At 43.4% G+C, this 21,987-nt stretch overlaps 2 gene segments (V, D, J or C); one reads left to right on the top strand and one right to left on the bottom strand.

The window, feature by feature from the left end:
* LOC137348552 (Ig heavy chain C region, secreted form-like) overlaps positions 1-21,987 on the top strand; it is a 703,592-nt gene that overhangs the window by 440,064 nt on the left and 241,541 nt on the right.
* LOC137348966 (Ig heavy chain C region-like) lies at positions 1,924-10,596 on the bottom strand. The segment is given in 6 exon segments: positions 1,924-2,355; positions 3,160-3,468; positions 5,479-5,790; positions 6,474-6,779; positions 10,006-10,368; positions 10,498-10,596. Coding segments are annotated over 6 exon segments (1,728 nt in total).

Genomic DNA, 21,987 nt, shown 5'->3' with positions numbered 1-21,987 from the left:
CAATCCCAGATGTTCGTTTGTCATGGATCAATTTTGTACCATCTGTCATTCGGGACATGATGGTAAGATAACGATGGTCTTTCGCGGATTGATACTGGTTATTTTAATTCTAGGCTTCAACCGCTATCTGTTTGGAGACTGTAAAGAGTAGGGTGAAAGATTGACTTTAAGTCCCAATCCTGCTGAGTTATTTGTGAAGGAAATACTTTTAACACCCTTAAATTATATTAGTTTCTCGCTGAGAATATTGCTTCAGTGCACACATAGTACTGGAATAGAGATTTATATTTTAATTCTGCATTTGTCTTCCAAGTTTGTTTTTTTTTAGGTTAATATTTATGTATGTGTGAATACGACTATCCCTTGCTTTAGCTTCTTCTGTTTGCCCCTTTGTGTGCGAATGTGTATGTCTAAGCATGTTTATGCATGGATCTGAAGGGGATTCCATCACCAGTTTAGATGTTGGATTAGTAGAATTCGGTCTGTTAGGTTATGATGAACATGGGTAATTTTCTCGAATCCTTATTTAAATATATTATTTTGACTAAATTCTTAATTTATTATAGAATTCTCATGTCGTAAGTAGAAAACCTTGGGACAGTTGACTTTGTTCTGGTGGCAAATGATTGTGTACAGAAATGTGCTATTCACCTCCTCTCTTTCTGCCACTGGAGTGGGGGTACAGTGGGTTAACATTTATCCTTTTCACCCTCTATGGGAGGCGGGGAGGGTAGTAAGTGCACAGAGGGTTAACATTTTCCCTTTCACCTCTTTCTGCTGGGCAAGTGGGAGGTACAGTGGTTTTAACAATTTTCCTTTAGCTCTGTCTATGGGATAGTTGGGGGGGTGAGTGGTAAGTACAATGGGTTACAATTGCTTTTTTCTTTTTATCTGGTTAGGGATTATCATGTACAGTAGGTTAAGTACTGCCTTTTCCTCTCTCTGTCTCTCTCTAATGGGTTAGTTGGGGTACAATGAGTTAAGCTTTGACCTTTTTAATTCTGGTTGGGGGAGTGGGTGTTTAATGGGCTAAGATCTGTCCTTTCTTCTGTCTCTGGTTGGGGCAATGGAGGTACGGTGGGTTAACAATTCCCTTTCTCATCTCTTCGATTGGGGGAGTACAGTGGATTAACAATTGGACTTCCCCTCTTTATTATGGGGGAGGTGCAGCTTTGGGTAAATAGCCGCCCTTTCACGTCAATGTTCTGAGTTTAAAGCCGCACATGACTACCCAAAGGTCCACCTATCGAATGAAGGGTGTTAAAGTAAAATTATTTGATATATGGCTCTCACTTTAGTTTTCCAGTGAGCGCGATGTTGAAGTGTAAATCTGGGCCCAATTCTGAATGGATGGACAACTCGTGGAGCAAGGACACCAAGTTCTAAAAGAGTTGCATTTGTAAATATTTTGATGCTACACATGGGGAGAAAAGTTGCCGAACTTACTGTGAGGAATTCTGTAAAGCCGGAGTTTCAGTGATGCATCAGAGTTGGGAATAAATGTTATAATACTAGCCTTGCGTGTGGGACCGCCAAATAACCTATTTCGGATGAAGACCCCTCCTCTAGGCAAAAATTTGATTTTTTTTTTATTCTTTCATTGGATGTGGACATCACTGGCAAGCCCAGCATTTGTTGCCCATCCCTAATTGCCTTTAACAAATGAGAGGCATGCTAGGCTGCTTCAGAGGGCAGTTAAGAGTCAAGAGCTGTGGCTCTGGACTTACATGTAGGCCAGACCAGGTAAGGCCGGCAGATTTGCTTCCTGAAAAGACATCAGTGAACCAGGTGGGCTTTTACAACGATTGATGTTAGTTTCATGGCACCATTATTGAGGCTAGCTTTCAATTCCAGATTTTTATTAATTGAATTTATTAATAAGAGGATGTGTGTTTAACTCACGTTTGGAAGAAAAAGCCTTTATTGGTTTTTATTTAAGAACTGAAATGCAACTGACAGATTCTCATTGAGGAACATGGAGGGTGTCCGTCAATGCAAGGGGAAATTTTGCTAAACTCGGGTTACCGCTGGATTTATTAACCGTTCTGTTGATGATCTTCAAGGGGATCGCTTCATGTCCCACCACACAGGAGTAAGAAGCGCCGCTGGCCCACTCCTCCACTGCAATGGATAACAGGCTGTACATGAAGAAGGAGCTCTTGTCGTTCTCCGCCATCACCTCGGTGTTCTTGTAGTTGCCCGGATTCACCGACTTGTCACTGACGGTCCACTTGACGAAGATCTCTCGGGGGGAGAAACCTCTCACTAAGCAGGTGAGGGAGAGGGAACTCTGAGTGGAAACTTCTTCTGCAGGGGGCAAGAGGACAGACACGGAGGGTTCTCGCATATCTTTAACTGCAGAAAAATTAAAATAAATGTTAATAAATTGGAGAATTGCAGAGACGAGGCTGAGAGGTCGTTTACCCTGACTTTGGGGGGGGGGGTGGTGGTGGGGTGGGGTTCGGTAACTAGGTTTCATAGACTCAGGATGTAGGATCAGCCATTTAGGACTGAGAATAGAAGAACATTCTTTATCCAGAGTGTGTTGAACCTTTGGAATCCTCTACCCCAAGTAGCTGTGGATGCCCAGTCAAGAGCATATTCAAGACTGAAATCTGGTGGGCACGGTCCGAATCAAGGAGCATGAAGATATGGCAAGAAAGTTGTCTTGATATAGAAATGCGGCTGTGGTCTTATTGGATGGTGGAGCACACTTGATGCCTACTTCTACTCCCTTTTTATGCTCATATGGCAATGAACACGGTGGCTATATGTGAGAGAACCGTGTTTTCCCTGTTCCCTCAGAGGCCTGCTCGATTTTCCAGGCCAGAACAGAGTACATGGAATCCTTCTCTGGGAGCTTATGACATACCCTGTCCTCTACATGTGATATGGTGGCCAGAACAGTGTTTAGTTTTCTACACAACTCTTCATGGTGTACACGAACCTCACGCCAACAGTATATCAGTATATCCTTTTATTCCTTTTCCCCTCGGTACTTATCCAGCTTCACATTATATGCATCAGCTATGTGGTTTTGGTTCGGGGAATTGAATTATCCGAATAGTCGTTTTAAACAGTTATTACGACGATTTGGCGCTGCACGATTGCCAGAAATAGTCATGGAGTCTCACCTATTGCTTCAATCTCAACGCTCACCTTCTTCCTTGTGGATGGAATCTCTGAGAGGAGTCGGCAGATCCTGATGGCTCACCACACAGTAGAACACAGCCCCACTCAGCCAGGCTTGTGTCGAGATGTCTACGGTGCTGATCACACTGTCGGGATCCTCTCCGGGTTGGACGGCAATCTCTGATTTCAAAGGCTTCTTTTCTTGTGTCCAGGACAGGTTGACGCCATAAGGAGCATTAGACACGACGCAGGTTAAGGTCACCGTCGCCTCCAGTAAGACCTGTTCTATTGATGGTGGCAGTAGTTTAATTACTGGATCATTGCACGGAGAACGATCTGTGAAACAGAACTGAGAGTCAACCAAAGCTTCATCTTCATAATAAGGACAGCAGTATACAGTTTCTACTCTCTCAAGGATATAAATCATAAGCAACTCAGAGATAACATCTTGCTATTACTTCAACATCATCGTTATTTGAAAGCTAACTATTTGTAACCAATCCGGGGGTCTCTTAAACATTTTCTCAGTTTTTTTTAACCCAGAGATACAAATAATTGGATGAGAAACAAAGGTCTGGCATACAAAGTGAGTAATTCCGGGGGCAATTGTGTTAAGTATGCAATTATGTCAATCCGAATTCCTTTACGCTTTTACACTCATCCTTGTTCCCGAACGCATCTCCACGGATTACAATAATTCAGCCTACAAGGCAAGAACTTTTCATGTAAATTATGTTGGTGTCAAATTAACTCCAAAGTTTGAGGCCTCACAGGAAACAAAGTTAAATTTCTGGCGTCTAGTTGCGATTTTGTGGCGATAAAAATTTTCTGGCACCAGATCTCCCACTACCCTTTTCCTGAAGAAGTGCTTCCTGACATGAGGGGCCTTTTTTAATGTTAAGATGGGCCTTCCCCATTCGAGGAAACAGTCTCTCTCTCTCTCTGTCTCTCTCCATCACGTTTAATCATCTGAAGCACCTAAATTTGATCAGCCCTTAATCTCCCACACTCGAAATAAAACAAAGCCGGGCTCTGCAACCTTTCCGCAGAATATAACATTTTAAATCCTGGTATTATTGCGGTGAATCCGTGCTGCGCCCCCTCTGTGCATCGTTCTGACATGCGGTGAGCAGAACTGAAACAGATACTCTGAATAGAGATGGTATTTCAAGTCGGGCTCCTCAGCCTATTACCAGTAACGGGCAGTAGACAAGTACTGTCAGTCCAAATAGTATCAGCCAACTCAGGATAAACCTGAGATTAAGGACACTGACTTCGCAGCAGAGGGAAACATTAAAAAATATTTTTTTTTAAAGGAGCAAGAGTGGACCATTTTGGCGCCTCGAGCTTGCTCCGCCTTTGAATACGATTATGGCTGATCTTCCACCTCTACTCCCAGTTCCTGTGCCTTCCACATATCCCTCGATTCCCTTAGAAAACAAAAATCAAGCGATGTCAATCTTAAATAAATGAAACCATTGAGCATCCACTACCCTTTAGGATAGACAGTTCCAAAGATTCACAAACTTCTGAGTGCTGCATTGTCGGAGACGCCCTATTTCGGATGCTGCGTTCAAATCAAAGGCCCCGTCTGCCTTTTCCGTTGGGCCTAAAAATTTCATGGCACGATTTCGAAGAAAAGCATGGAATATTTACCCGGTGTCCTTGGTCAATACTTATCGCTCACCCAGTATTACTAACCAGATTGTTGATCATATTACATTGCTGTTTCCTGGACCCTGCTCTATGCTTGTAAACCTGTTTCATTTCCGATATTACAGCAGTGGCTACACTTCAAAAGGGGTTCATTGGCTCCAACGGATGATCTACGATCACGAAAGGCTCTATATCAATGCAACTCTTTCTGAGTTATCCTCTTTTACATTCGATGGAAGCTGAAACTGCACGACTGGGTCATAGAGAGAGAGATACAGCACCAAAACAGGCCCTTCGGCCCACCAAGCCTGTGCCGACCAACAACCACCCGTTTATACTAATCCTACATTAATCCCATATTCCCTATCACATCCCCGCCACCTTCCTACATTAGGGGCAATTTGCAACGGCCAATTTACCTATCAACCTGCAAGTCTTTGGCTGTGGGAGGAAACCGGAGCACCCGGTGAAAACCCACGCGGTCACAGGGAGACCTTGCAAGCTCCGCACAGGCAGTACCCAGAACCGAACCCAGAGCTGTGAGGCTGCGGTGCTAACTACTGCGCCACTGTGCCGCCGACTGGGAATTAGAAATTGTTCTTTACCCTGTAGTAATTCTTATTAATGCGATAACTATGATTGGAATTGAAGCACAGAATAATATATGCTTCCCAGAGTTGTGTCACTTACTCTGAGATCCAATGATGTTTCGGCTTTGGGTGACCTCTTGATGGGAGACCTGGCAGGTATAGACCGTGTTGTTGAACCATTCCCCAGCGGGGACTGTCAGCCGACTGGTCGCCGAGAAGTTCCCGTTCACTTCAAAGGCGGGAGAGGTGACGAAGCCCGATTCCATGGGTTGTCCATCCTTCAACCAAGTCACCTCAAATGCTTTTGGACGGAAATCGATGATTAAACAGACGGCGGTTGCATGTCGGCTGATTGCGATTTCTTCATTGGAACACCGGGTGAGCAAAACGGTTGGATGATGTACCACACGATCTTCAACAAAATACATTTTAGTGCAATTAATTTTGTTGCAACCAAAATGATTACCAACTGCATTGATTCGGCAAAACAGGCCAATGGGCCAACAGGTCGATGCCAGTGTTTATTCTTCACACCAACCTACTCGCACCCTATTTCATTTCACCCGAGCAAAGTAACCTCCTATTCATTTATTCCTTGTATTTTAAGTGCCTCCGTGCTATGAACCTTAGCTTTCAATGTGGTAGCACGTTCCTCATTCTAAACACTCTCCAGGTAAAGCGGTTCTCCTGAATTTTCTGAATGGGTTTGTAAGTGATTATCTATATTCCTTACCTCCAGCTTTGGACAAAAGTAGAAATATTTTCTCTACCTGTACCCTATCAAAATCTTTATTAATTTTGAAGGCATGTTAGTTTACATCTAATCCTCTTTTCGAGAGACATAATCCCAAACCTGTTCAAACTTTCTTGATAGTTATAATTCTTCTATTCTGGTATCATCCTTAACATTTATTTTTTCCATCTTCAATATTCTTTTTGTGACATTGCGTCCAGAATTATACACAATATACGAAGTGTGATGAGAAGACCACCACTGTGCACTGTACTGTAAGTCTGGTCTAATGAATGCTCCAGACAAGTTGAACATCACTTATCTGCCTTGAACAAATTCCCCCTGTATTTGACAACACTAACCTGGCATTTCCTTGATCCAGACCGACTCGCCGCGCCGAACCTCGCAGTAGATTTTGCTGCTTCCCAGCTCTGACTCGGTGATGGTTAACTGGCTGCTCTGGGTGTAGGTTCCCTTCCTGTTCAGCACTGACGGGTAAGTGTTGAATCCAGTGGTGATCGGCTCTTTATCTTTCTTCCAAGTAAGGGCGGTGATTTGGGGGGTGTAGTCCATCGCCAAACAGCCGAAAGTCACTGAGCCGTCGGTGTTGGCTTGTTCACATGAAGAGATAAGGCCGTAGAGGGTGGGAGGAGACGGTATCACTGGGACTAAGTGGACAATTGAACAAGTTAGACTCTGTAAATCTGTAACGTGCGCATTTAGCAATCATAAAATAGAAAACTGACCAGAGGATACAATAATCCCAGAATTTTCAGGTTAGAAACTACATCTGCGTTTGAGTTTCAGTTATTTCAAGCTTCGATTATCAGTATCTGTAGATCCCCTGGTTAGGAATATATCTCTCTTTGGCCGACCACTATCACATTACAAATATAATAACCTCGGCCATGTTAGGTCATTTTTAAAAAACTTCTTAACAGAAGTAGATCAGAGGAGATTTCAGTTCTATTTGTCAGCATATATTTCTTACTCAATACCATTTAGAAAGACAAGGATTATCTGGTCTGTTATCTCATTGCAGACTTTAGAAATGTGTTGTTTTGTTTAACTCCTTCGCTCATTTATTGATCCGTCTTCCTCATTATGTTAGCCAATACGGATAGAGGCCTGCCTGTAGGAATGGCTCCATTAAGAAAGAAATAATTCTATGGTATCCACTTGCCCTAAATGTTCCACTTCTTCAAGAACATTTAATACCACCACCGACGGAACTCCCTGTTCAGGATTGTTTAAAAGTGCTAAGCGTGACAGGATCTCTCCATCTAGTCCTGAACCCATACCAATAACTCATATGCTTTTTATTCTTTGTCAAAGAACATCCCATACCAGAACAACTCTCAGTAAAATAAATTATCTGTACCCTTTTCCTTCTTCCTTTTGGGACTAAATAAGTATCCTTTCCATATTAACTCACCGACCTGCGAAAATATGTTTCCCGAATTGTCCTATAAAATCTTTCAAAATTTACAGCACATCTATCAGACCTTATGTTAATCTTCTCTGTTCCCAGGACAATAAAGTTTACAATTAAAGGTTGACATCTCTATTAAAATGTAAATAGAATAAATTAGCGCACAGGATTCAATGCAGAACTTTTGCACAAACTAGTTTCTAAAATTCAAGCCAAGGGTGTCAAGGATAGATCCTTGGGGGATACGAGATGTAAAGTTGCAGCAGCAGGAAGAGAAGCCATTACAGGTCTGACAACGATTAGATAGATAAGAGAACTAGGCGACTGCAGCGCCACCCAGCGTAACAACGGTGAAGAGGCGTTGGAGGAGGATGACGAGATCAACCGTGCTAAAGGCTGCAGACAGTTCGAGAAGGACGAGGAAGGATAGAATACCTTTGTCACAGTTACATAGGATGCCATTAATGATTAGAACCGCATTGATACAATGGCAGGGATGGAAACCTGATTGGAAGGATTCAAACATTCAATGTTCCAAAGATGAGTACGGATTTGGAAGAGAACACATCATAATTTTAAATACACCTATCAGATCTATTTCAACCTTCTATAATAAGAGTATTTACTGAGTAATTTGACTGTCGGAAAATTTGCAAATTAACCTGCAGCCGCGCATCACATTAAAACAGTTGCAACTTTCTGCAGACTTGCAGTCACTTCCCGAAATTGATTGTTCTGAAAGTGAATTTATAATGATGATGATAATTTCATTCAATAATTCAAATAAGTTAATGATGGTCAATCTATTCTAAATTGGCATATACTTTATTTCAGAAAGATTAAAATCAGTTAATGAGCTGTTTTACATCAGAGCAATGGAACGATTTATTTTGCTGTATCTGTCTGGAGAAATCACATCTTATTATTTGGAGGCAAATTTGAGTTTCCTTGAACGCTGCGAGACAAAGCTCCCTCTGCATTCCTCTGCCGTGTCGTGTAACGTCGCGTGTAACAATGCTTGGATGCAGAGCAAAGCTGCCTTTGCACTGCCCTGTCAGACACTTCGGGTCAGTAAAGCACTGGTTATATAAGGAGTCCAACGCCTCTACATTGTCACTTCACACACTCCAAGGGCAGTTTCAGCACGGGTTAAAAACTAGTGTAAGCTCCTTCTATAGTCAGCCCCTTCTGAGCTGCCCCTTCAAATGTCATAAACTGGGCTACTGATTACACTTCTGAGGCGCCTCCTCGAACTTAAGTCAAACATTCTCAAGTCTCACAGGTACAAGCTCCTTAACTAAGTGGCTCCGATTGCACTCCATGAAACATAGCAGAATGAAGCAGAAGATTTACAACCAGTCAGGGCCGTTCACATTCCTTAATTTTGTTTTTGATAAAAACTATTACCTGAAGAATTCTGTTTGACTTTCAGCGATGTTTGCAACTCATACTTTAACCTTATAAACTCTTTAAAATTAGTTGGGTGATAATAGTCTTGCTATCTGAAAAGAAATAATAATTTCTATTTTTGGAAAGTTTGCTGAGGATAACATGGTTTTGGCTGCACGGTAACAATTTAATAACCTGGCAAGTGTGTTAATTTACAAACTGCAGTTTATAACTCACATATAATTTACATTTAAACACAATCTTACATTCACCCTCGTAAAATAGATAGCAATATTTTTTTTTAAACTTGTCTTGGTGAATAGAGCAAAGGAATGAATATCTTATTCAATTATTATCAGGCATAATTAAAAACTGTCTCCAAAATTGTCCACTCACATTAATTGCGCCCAGCCTATTGCAGAATTGTGAGAGGAGAACCATGTTTAAGAAATTAATATCGGTATTACAGGGTATTTTGGGAATATTGATGATGTCACTACATTATAATGATTTCAGTTATATTAATTTAACTATGATTCAGGCTTCATATCTTTAATTATCTAGATCTTAATTACAATAACATTTCAGATTTTAGATAGCAGCGTTCGTGAACGCAAGATTAATAGATGTAACACAAATTAACACAAACAAAATACATTAAAATGTATTAAATTTAGTTTGGCCGCTAAAGCTTTCTGTTTGCAGCGTCTTATCTTCTTTCAAAGACATCTTTACATTCGATCATAAAATCTCCAACAATTAAATATCACGGAAATTAAACAATGTAGAAAGGCCAAACAGTTTAACAACGGTTAGGTATTTGTCGTAACCCAGGCACAGATTCACCAGCAGACAAATACCAAGTCATAACAAGCCGGGTCTGAATCCTTCAACGACACCTGTTGTGGGGAAGTGGTCGAATTTATCATTTCTTTGTCGCAGAACCAAATGAAACATTGCAAATATTCACAATACAGAATCCAACTAACCCAAGAGTCGGTGATCGAATTAATTATAAATATAAACAGAATTATACAATAGAGTCTCAAACACAACAGTTTCATGTTTCTTACCCTCAGGAACCGTCACCATGGTCCCATCTCCCCAGTTGTCCAGGGCCCACCCCGTAGACCCTCTTGCACAGTAATAGATAGCGGTGTCTTCGGTCCTCAGGTCATTCATGTCCAAATGAAAGAGGTCTTTTGCAAAATCTTTCGACGCAGCAAATCGATTTGCAATCCCTCGGGCATAGTTTTTGTTTGATAAAAGGTGATAGTGAACCAGCCACTCAGGCCCATGCCCTTGAAACTGTCGGATCCAGTGCAAGCCGTGGGCACTAAGATCGAACCCTCCGGTTTTGCATGTCAGTCTCAGAGAGCTTCCGGCACTCCTTATCTTTGCCTCCGGCTGAGTCAGAACGACACCTGACTGGACGCCTACAAAAATATACATAGAAACCCTAGGATTAATCCTGGTGAAATGATTCCCGGCTCTGCGTCATCCGAAAGAGAGAGACTAACACTGAGACGTAACAGTGAGAGACTCGGACAATAAAAACTACTCACGGGATAAGAAAACCAGTAACAGACTGAGAGAAATCGCCGACCTCATCCTTCTGGCAATTCGGGGAAAATTGTTCTGGTAAAAACTCACTGAGCAAACCCGCTCCCAAGCTGTTGTATTGCGGTCCCAGTGACAGGCATTTAAATACCCGGCAGAAGGGGGCGAGGTTACAGGCTCCGCCTATTGATTCCTGATACTGGATCCAAGTCCCACCTTCCACGGCACCAACAGAATGGACTCATATCATTACACTGTTGTTTTGTTAAATGTGAGCTTTTTAATCTGTATCCAGGGTTAGTTATTTGGAAATATGTTTTAAAAGCAATGCATGTTTTGAACTAAATGGTATTATGTGAAGTGATTCTATTTTAATTGTGTCTAACCATAGCTACACGATTTGAGTCCGTAACTGAGTAGAAAGCAACCACATTATGAAGTTGTCTCTCTTGGGTCTGTAGCCCTAAGACAGAAAATTAACTGCACAATAAATCAGCTTGCTGATAATTCAGGAGTGATTTTGTAGAGACGCCAACGAACGTGGGGCCCGCCGGCTTCAGATCAACCTTTTTAAAAGAGAAGTTGGTGAACCAGAACCTCGGCATCCAAATCCTTGCAAATAATTTTAATAGCGACCAACTGTGTAACATCCACTGCTATCAAGTGCACAGTATATCAGTATATAGAGGTATGTTCCACAATATCACAAGACTAAATGTTTTATCTGCCGCTGAAACAGATGGCAACTGGGCATTTCTCTACACATTGGTAACCGGGCAGAATAAGGGCTGTTACCGAATCCAAACCAGCATAGATTGATCTGTACTGTGGACGGCTGTTAATCAGTACAAAGGAGCCTTAGCTTAAATGAAGTGCAGATCTCTGAAAACATAAAGAGGATTGCAGTAGGATCAAAGCCATTCAACTTTTTAAATTTACTTTGCGATTCCCAGTCGGCTCATTACAATGTGGGTATTGGGTCAGTAAAATCACTCTCCCTGTGCTTCATACAGTAGTGATTAAACCATATGAACTATCGAGAATTATCAAGTTGGAAATAATTTTAATTAAATAGCCTGTGGAATAATTTAATGGTCTTCTCTTTTATAATATTAGGAGCATGGACTTTTCCAAAAGTCATATATAGAGTCATAGAATTGTGCACGGCACAGAAGGAGGCCATTCGGTCCATCCCATCCAGGATCTCCCTGGAGCTACCCAGTCAGTCCCACTCTCCTGCTCGATCTCCGGAGCCCTGTAAGTTAATTTCATTCAAGTGGCCACCCAATTTCCTTTTGAATTCATTGATTGTCTCCGCTTCCACCACCCTCGTGGGCAGCGTGTTCCAGGCCATTACCACCTACTGTGTAATTTTTCCCCTCATACTTCCCCGCATCTCTTGCTCAAAACCTTCAATCTGTGTCCATTAGTCCTTGTACCTTCAGTTAATGGAAACAGTTTTGGCTTGTCTAACTCATCTCAGCCTGTCATAATCTTGTACACGTCTATGAAATCTCTCCTCAATCTCCTTTGCTTTAAGGAGAACAACCCCAGTTTCTCCAACCTAACCTTGTATCTAAAATCCCCCATCTCTGGAACCATTATGGTAAATCTCCTCTGCACCCTCTCAAGGAGCCTCACATCTTTCCTGAAGTGGAGTGACGCAACACTCCAGTTGGGGCCTAACCAGTGCTTCATAAAGGTTCAGCATAGCTTCCCTGCTTGTGCATTCGCTATCTCTGCACAGTGGTTAGTACTGCAGCCTCACAGCTCCAGCGAGCCAGGTTCAGTTCTGGGTACTGCCTGTGCAGAGTTTGCAAGTTCTCTCTGTGACTGCATGGGCTTCCACCAGGTGCTCTGGGATTAATGTAGGATTAGTATAAATGAGTGGTTGTTGGTCGGCACAGACTCGGTGGGCCGAAGGGCCTGTTTCAGTGCTGTATCTCTAAATAAATAAATTTCCCATGTGCTTTACTAACCATGTTCTCAATATGTCCTCCTACCGTCAAAGAGTGTTGGCTATGACCGCCCCCAGGTCCCTCTGTTCCTGCACACGCTTTAGAACTGCGCCATTAAGTATATATTGCCTCCTCGTATCCTTTCTGCCAAAATGCATCGCCTCACACTTGTCACTATTGAATTTAAAATGTTTCTTTTGTGTAAGAGATAACGAATAATTTCATATTCTGATCTGCTCCACAAAATATTTGGCAGCAACCCAACCGACTCTGTGGAGGCTCGAACGCACAAGGTCGTTTACAGGAAGCATCTGGGGTTTCTGTGCAGTAAATCAAAGCTTTGCTTCCTCATCACTGACCGCATGGCTGAAAGACAGCTTCAAACCCTGAGCATTGCGATAGAGGACTATGATAAACAAATCTACCCAGCAACAGTATTTAAGTCAATTTTTAAGTTTTGGTTGTGTAAATATGTGCACCTGTTTGCATCTTTTGGCAACAGAAATATCTCCAGCGACTCAGGCATCCGCGTTGTAGCTGCAGTCAATGTGGACTCAGTGAACAGTAATAGAGAGCTGAGTCCACAATGTCCACCCCGCCCTCTCCAACTCCCGCAATAACCCCGAGACAGGACCTACCACCGTGAATACTGATACAGGGTCTAAATTAATAAAAACTGTGACAGGTACTACTGCAGTAATAACTGAGATAGGATCTTGCGTAATGAGGGAAATAGTAAGTCAGAGAATTACAGATTTAATATCCTCACGTCAGGCTCATGTTTAATTTCATTTTTACTGTCACTTACACAAATTATCAGGCACTCGAGGCAAATATCAGGCGTTTCGGTCTGTTGGTGAGCTAACAACCCACAATAAAACGCAGTGATTAATCGGCAGCTGGTCATTATTCTAGGTGTGATTTAACACCCTTTCCAACTGAATACTGGGGACAGGCAGGCTCGCCCTGGTAAAGGAATAGTCAGTGTGACATTACTTTCTAAACAAGCTCATGCAATAGAATAGTTTATCATTAAATATTAAATCCTTTAAACCATCTGCAATTACATTTTGAATAAAAGGAAATGAAATGCTGAAAAATACTGGCAAAGATAAATTACTTTTCTTTGTGGAATTCATTTACAATCATGATGAATGATGTGTTTTCCACACACAAACCCACCCTTATATATAGCATATTATTTGTGTGCTCATTTCAGTTGCTGCTGAACAGGGGGATTGAGTTTAAGAGCCGCGAGGTTAGCTGCAGCTCTATAAAGCCATGGTTCGACCACACTGGGAATATTGTGTTCAGTTCTGGTCGCCTCATTATAGGAAGGATGTGGAAGCTTTAGAGAGGGTGCAGAGGAGATTTACCAGGATGCTGCCTGGACTGGAGGGCATGTCTTACGAAGAAAGATTGAGGGAGCTAGGGCTTTTGTCATTGGAGTGAAGAAGGATGAGAGGTGACTTGATAGAGGGGTACAAGATGATGAGAGGCATAGATAGAGTGGATAGCCAGAGACCTTTTCCCAGGGCGGAAAGGGCTATCACCAGGGGGCATAATTTTAAGGTGCTTGGAGGAAGGTTTCGGGGAGATGTCAGAGGTAGGTTCTTTACACAGAGAGTGGTGGGTGCGTGGAATGCACTGCCAGCGGTGGTAGTAGAAGCAGATACATTAGGGACATTTAAGCGACTCTTGGATAGGTACATGGATGATAGTAGAATGAAGGTAGGTAGGTAGTTTGATCTTAGAGTAGGTTAAAGGTTCGGCACAACATCGTGGGCCGAAGGGCCTGTACTGTGCTGTACTGTTCTATGTTCTATGTTCTTCACTCGATAAGAGATTTCGATGGGCATTCGGACCCTGCGGCAGCCCATCGGGCAGTGCTGTGAGGTCACGATTCCAGACTCTGACACAATCCGTGGGTCAGGAGAAAGTTAAATAGAAAATCCTGCAGGAAAAACAATGAAGCATGAAAAATCTGTGAGCAATTGGCGCGGTACCCATAAAGTGTGGATTTGTAAACTTTAACACAACAGATTTTGTCACTAAGCAGTGTAAAGTGCAATGCACGATTGCTAACTTTTAATCTTCTCCCTGAATTCCAGTTCTTCTTGGGGAAATTGTTACAAGATCTAACCCATCCTTTCAACACAAATACTATCCACATAATACCAAAGCAATTAGAAATTGCACACAGCTGCTGATCGCTATTAACAAGACTAAACGTATTCTTCTGACCAAAACTGATTGCAACCTCACAAACACAAATGTATATCTTGATTTCCGACATTATCCATTTGGCTTCCGTAGTTCTCTTTCTGTCTGTCTGTCTCTGTCTATCCAGCTGAGGCATTGTATAGTGCAGTAATAACTGAGAAAGGGTTTAGCACATTAATAACGGAGTTATCAATAAAGTGAGAAAGATGAGTCCAGTAAAAAATGAAACTGCGTCTTACATAGAAGTACATAAGCATAGAAACATAGAAAATAGGAGCAGGAGTAGGCCATTCGGCCCATTCAAAAAAGATTACGGCTGACCGTCCAATTCAGTAACCTGTTCCCGTTTTCTCCCCATATCCCTTGATCCCTTTGGCATTGAGAAATATATCTATCTCCTTCTTTAATATATTTAATGATTTGGCCTCCACTGCCCTCTGTAGAGAATTCACAGGTTCGCCACCCTCTGAGTGAAGAACTTTCTCCTCATCTCATACCCGTATCCTGAGACTGTGACCCCTGGTTCTGGACTCCCCAGCCATCGGGAACATCCTCCCTGCATCTAGCCTGTCTAGTCCTGTTAGAATTTTATAGGTTTCTATGAGACCCCCACTCATTCTTATAAACTCAAGTGAATATAGGCTGAGTCGACCCAATCTCTCCTCATACGTCAATCCTTCCATCCCAGGAATCAGCCTAGGAAATCTTCTTTACAATCCCTCCATGGCAAGATCATCCTTCCTCAGGTAAGGAAACCAAAACTGCACACAATACTCCAGATGTGGTCTCACCAAGGCCCTGTATAACTGTTCCTCTCTAACCGATACCGCTTTGGATATTGTTGGGGGAGATGGCTCAGGGGAAAGCAGCAAGAGCCAGGTTCAAGGCACCATGGGTGGCTCAGCTGCACGGGAGGGGAGGAAGAAGAGTGGCAGGGCTATAGTGAAAGGGGATTCAATCATAAGGGGAAGAGAAAGGCGTTTCTGCGGCCGCAAGCATGACTCCAGGATGGGCAATATCCAGGCTTGGGTTGATAAGTGGCAAATAACATTCGCGCCACACAAGTGCCAGGCAATGACCATCTCCAACAAGAGAGAATCTAACCATCTCCCCTTGACATTCAACAGCATTACCTTCGCTGAATCCCCCACTATCAACATCCTAGGGGCTACCATTGACCAGAAACTGAACTGGAGTAGCCATATAAATACCGTTGCTACAAGAGCAGGTCAGAGGCTAGGAATCCTGAGGCGAGTAACTCACCTCCTGATTCCCAAAAGCCTGTCCACCATCTACAAGGCACAGGTCAGGAGAGTGATAGAATACTCTCCACTTGCCTGGATGGGTGCAGCTCCAACAACACTCAAGAAGCTCGACACCATCCAGTACAAAGCAGCCCGCTTGATTGGCACACCATCTACAAACGTTCACTCCCTCCACCACCGACGCACAGTGGCAGCAGTGTGTACCATCTACAAGATGCACTGCAGCAATGCACCAAGGCTCCTTAGACAGCATCTTCCAAACCCGCGACCTCTACCAACTAGAAGGACAAGGGCAGCAAATACATGGGAACACAACCACCTGCAAGTTCTCCTCCAAGTCACACACCATCCTGACTTGGAACTATATCACCGTTCCTTCACTGCCACTGGGTCAAAATGCTGGAACTCCCTTCCTAACAGCACTGTGGGTATACCTACCCCAAATGGACTGCAGCGGTTCAAGAAGGCAGCTCACCACCACCTTCTCAAGGGCAATTAGGGATGGGCAATAAATGCTGGCCTGGCCAGCGACGCCCACATCCCATGAATGAATATTTAAAAAAATGTTGCCTCTCATGGTGCTAGGGACAAGGATCTAGGGACAAGGTTTGCAGGACATTCTGAAGGGGAAGGGTCATGGGGTCATGGTCATGGTACACATTGGTACCAACGACATAGGTAGAAAGAGCGATGAGGGCCTTCAACAAGAATTTAGGGAGCTAGGTAGCAGATTAAAAAGCAGGACCTCAAAGGTTGTAATCTCTGGATGACCCCCGGTGCCACGTGCTAGTGAGTATAGGAATAGGAGGATAGAGCAGATGAATGGTGATTGAGGAGATGGTACAGGAGGGAGGGCTTTAGGTTCCTAGATCACTGGGTCTGTTTCTGGCGAAGGTGGGACCTGTTCAAGTTGGTTGGGTTGCACCTGAACTGGAATGGGGCCAACATCCTTGCTGGGAGGTTTGCTAGTGCTGTTAGTGGGGGTTTAAACTAATTTGGCAGGGGGATGGGATACAGAGTGGAGGCACAATAGGGGGTGATGCACTGTCAAATATAGAAGAGAAATTGAGTCAGTCTGGAAGGCAGAGCAAATATAGACCTGTTAAGGCACAGGCGAAAAAAAACAAGGCTGGATTGCATCTATTTTAACGCAAGGAGTCTTACTAGTAAGGCAGATGAATTGAAGGCATTGATTAACGCATGGGAATATGATATTATTGCGATCACAGAGACATAGTTGAGGGAAGGGCAGGACTGGCAGCTCAATATTCCAGGGTATAGAATCTTCAGACGTGACAAGGAAGGGTGTAAAAGAGGAGGTGGCATTGCACTGTTGATCAAGGAGTCAATTACTGCAGTAAGGAGGGATGATATCTTAGAAGGTTCCTCAAACGAGGCCATATGGGTAGAACTTCAAAACAAGAAGGGGGCAATCACTTTGCTGGGAGTGTACTACAGGCCTCCAAAAAGTCAGGGAGAGATAGAGAAGCAGAATTGTAGGCAAATCTCAGAGAGGTGTAAAAAATAGGGTAATAATAGTAGAGGATTTCAACTTCCCCAATATCAACTGGGATAGCCTTAGTGCAAAAGGTTTAAAGGGGGCGGAATTCTTAAAGTGCATCCAGGTGAGCCTTTTGAGCCAGCACGTAGAAAGTCCTGCAAGAGAAGGGACAGTACTGGACCTAATTCTAGGGAATGAAAACGGACAAGTGGTAGCAGTGTCAATAGGGGATCATTTCGGGGATAGTGACCATAACTCTGTAAGATTTAAGGTAGTTATGGAAAAATAAAAAGAAGGACCGGAGATAAAAGTACTGAATTGGGGGAAGGCCGATTTCAATATGATAAAACAGGATCTGGCCAAAGTGGACTGGGAGCAGCTACTTGTAGGAAAGCCTACATCAGACCAGTGGGAGTCATTCAAAAAGGAAATAGTGAGAGTTCAGGGCCAACATGTTCCCGTAAAGGTGAAGGGTAGGACCAATAAGTCCAGGGAACCCTGGATGTCAAGGGATGTAGAGGATTGGATCAGGAAACAAAAAGGAGGCCTGTGGCAGATTCAAAGCGCTGAAAACAGCGGAGGCCCTAGAGGAAGTTAGAAAGTGTAGGGGGGTACTTAATAAAGGAATTAGGAGAGCGAAGAGGGGACATGAAAAAACACGGGTGGGCAAGAAAAAAGAAAATCCCAAGGTGTTTTATAAGTATATTAATGGTAAGAGGATAACCAGGGAAAGAGTAGGACCCATTAGGGACCCCAAAGTGGCATTCTGTGTGTGGAGCCGGAGGACAAAGGTGAGGTTTTAAATGATTACTTTTCATCCATATTCTCTATGGAGAAGGACGATGTAGGTGTAGAGATCAAGGAGGGGGATTGTGATATACTTGAACAAATTAGCATTGAAAGTGAGGAAGTATTAGCTGTTTCCACGGGCTTAAAAGTGGATAAATCTCCATGTGCAGATGAGATGTATTGAGCTGTTATGTGAGGCAAGGGCGGAGGTAGCAGGGGCTCTGACACAAATTTTCAAATCCTCTCTGGCCACAGGAGACAGCGAATATGGTACCATTATTCAAAAAGGGTAACAGGGATAAACCAGGTAATTACAGGCCTGTGAGTCTAACATCAGTGGTAGGGAAACAAATCTGAGGGAAAGGACTAATCTCCACTTGGAGAGGAAGAGATTAATCAGAAATAGTCAGCATGGCTTTGTCAGGGGGAGATCATGTCTAACAAACCTGAGTAAATTTTTCGAGGAGGTGACTAGATGTGTATATGAGGGTAAGGCAGTTGATGTAGTCTACATGGACTTCAGTAAGGCTTGTGATAAGGTCCCGTATGGGAGATTGGTTAAGAAGGTAAGAGCCCATGGGATCTAGGGCAATTTGGCAAATTAGATCCAAAATTGGCTTAGTGGCAGGAGGCAGAAGGTAATGGTCGAGGGTTGTTTTTGCGAGTGGAAGCCTGTGACCAGTGGTGTACCAGAGGGATCCGTGCTGGGACCCTTGCTGTTTGCAGTGTATATTAATGATTTAGACGTGAATATAGGAGGTATGATCAGTAAGTCTGCAGCTGACATGAAAATTAGTGCTGTCGTAAATAGTGAGGAGGAACGCCTCAGATTACAGGATGATATAGATGGGCTGGTAAGATGGGCGGGGCAGTGGCAAATGGAATTTAATCCTGAGAAGTGTGAGGTGATGCATTTTGGGAGGACTAACAAGGCAAGGGAATATTCAATAGATGGTAGGACCCTAGGGAGTTCAGAGGGACCTTGGTGCATTTGTCCATAGATCACTGAAGGCAGCACCACAAGTATATAAAGTGGTTAGGAAGGAATATCGGATACTTGCCTTTATTGGCCGAGGCATAGAATATAAGAGCAGGGAGGTTATGATGGAGCTGTATAAAACGTTAGTTAGGCCACAGCTGGAGTACTGTGTACAATTCTGTTCGCCACACTATAGGAAGGATGTGATTGCACTGGAGAGGGTGCAGAAGAGATTCACCAGGATGTTGCCTGGGATGGAGCATTTCAGCTATGAAGAGAGACTGGATAGGATAGGCTTGTTTTCCTTAGAGCAGAGAAGGCTGAGGGGAGACCTGACTGAGGTATAAAAAATTATTAGGGGCATTTTTAGGATAGATAGGAAGAAACCTTTTCCCTTAGCAGAGGTGTCAATAACCAGGGGGCATAGATTTAAGGTAAGGGCAGGAGGTTTAGAGGGGATTTGAGGGAAAAAATTCACCCAGTGGGTGGTTGGAATCTGGAACACACTACCTGGAAGAACCCTTACAACATTGAAGAAGTATATAGATGTGCACTTGAAACGCCATTGCATGCAAGGCTACGGGCCAAGTGCTGGAAAATGGGATTAGAATAGATGGTGCTTGACGGTCGGCACAGTCATGATGGGCCGAAGGGCCTGTTTCTGTGTTGTATAGCTCTATGACTGTATGCAGTAAGACATCCTTGCTCCTGTACTCAATCATTCTTGCAATGAAGCCAACATACCATTCGCCTTCCTAATTGCTTGCTGCATCTGAATGCTTGCTTTCAGTGACTGGTGTACAAGGACACCCAGGTCTCGTTGCACCCCGCCCTTTCCCAATCTATCACCATTCAGATAATAATCTGCCTTTCTGTTCTTACAACCAAAGTGGAAAACCTCACTGGGCAGCACAGTGGCGCAGTGGTTAGCACCACTGCTCCAGCGACCTGGGTTCAATTCTGGGTTCTCCCTGTGACTGTGTGGGTTTCGCTGAGTGCTCCGGTTTCCTCCCACAGCCAAAGACTTGCAGGTTGATAGGTAAATTGGCCATTATAAATTGCTCCTAGTATAGCTGGGTGGTAGGGGAATTGTGGGGATGTGGTAGGAATATGAGATTAATGTAGGATTAGTATAAATGGGTGGTTGATGGTCGGCACAGACTCGGTGGGCCGAAGGGCCTGTTTCAGTGCTGTATCTCTAAATAAAATAAATAAAAATTTATCCACATTATACTGCATCTGCCATGCATTTGCCCACTCGCCCAACATGTCCAAATCACATTGGAGCCTCCTGGCATCCTCCTCACAGCTCACATTCTCACCACCACCACCACCACCCCCACCCCCGCTTTGTGTCGTCCACAAAATTGGGAAATGTTGCATTTAGGTCCCTCCCCCAAGTCATTGATATATATCGTGAATAGCTGGGGCCCAAGCACTGATCCCTGCGGTACCCCACTAGTCACTGCCTGTCACCCGGAAAAAGACCCATTTATTCCTACTCTCTGTTTCCTGCCTGTCAACCAATTCTCAATTCATGCCTTATCAAAAGCCTTCTGAAAATCTAAATACACCACATCCACTGGTTCTCCGTTATCTTTTCTACTAGTTACATCCTCAAAAAACTCCAATCCCGTTTATGCTTTCTAAGTGTTATGCTACCCCATCCTTCATAATTAGACTCTAGCATTTTCCCCACTACTGATGAATCTGACATGTAGCCTATTCTCATTTAAACAGAGACATGGTTAAGTGCAATTACAATTCAGAAAGTGTCAATTGCAGCATATATAGAGGCATGGCCTAATACAATAATAAATGAGACAGCATACAGTATAATATACACAGATACAGTGCCGAGAGTAATATAAACCGACACATGGCCTGGTTCAGTAATAATGAATACGTTATAGTGCAATGTAAACTGCCACATGCTCTAGTCCAGTAACAACTGGGACAAAATTGAGTGCAATGAATACATAGTTAGTGCCCAGTGTAATATAAACAGAGACAGGATCTAGTGCAGTTGTTACTAAGACAGGGGGTAGCGTAATATAAGCAGAGACATGTTCTAGTATAATATCACAGGGATATCACAGGGGCAGGAATGGATGTTGGATGTTCCGGGGTTTAGATGTTTCAAAAGGAATAGGGAGGGAGGTAAAAAAGGTGGGGGAGTGGCATTGCTAATCAGGGATAGTATCACAGCTGCAGAAAGGGAGGTCGTCGAGGAGGGTTTGTCTACTGAGTCATTATTGGTGGAAGTCAGAAACAGGAAAGGAGCAGTCACTTTATTGGGAATTTTCTATAGACCCCCCAATAGCAACAGAGACACGGAGGAACAGATTGGGAGGCAGATTTTGGAAAGGTGCAGTAGTAACAGGGTTGTTGTCATGGGTGACTTCAACATCCCTAATATTGATTGGAACCTCCTTAGTGCAAATAGTTTGGATGGAGCAGTTTTTGTCAGGTGTATCCAGGAAGGTTTCCTGACTCAAGATATAGATAGGCCGACTAGAGGGGAGGCTATGTTGGATTTGGTGCTTGGCAACGAACCAGGCCAGGTGGCAATTCTCTCGGTGGGAGAGCATTTCGGTGATAGTGATCACAACTCCCTGACCTTTACTAAAGTCATGGAGAGGGATAGGAGCAGACAGGATAGGAAAATATTTAACTGGGGGAGGGGAAATTACAATGCTATTAGGCAGGAACTGGGGAGCATAAACTGGGAACAGATGTCATCAGGGAAATGCATGACAGAAATGTGGAGGTTGTTCAGG

This window comes from Heterodontus francisci, chromosome 34 (genome assembly GCF_036365525.1).
Source record: "Heterodontus francisci isolate sHetFra1 chromosome 34, sHetFra1.hap1, whole genome shotgun sequence".
Lineage (NCBI taxonomy): Eukaryota > Metazoa > Chordata > Chondrichthyes > Heterodontiformes > Heterodontidae > Heterodontus > Heterodontus francisci.
This window is presented reverse-complemented; position numbering and strand designations above follow the sequence as displayed.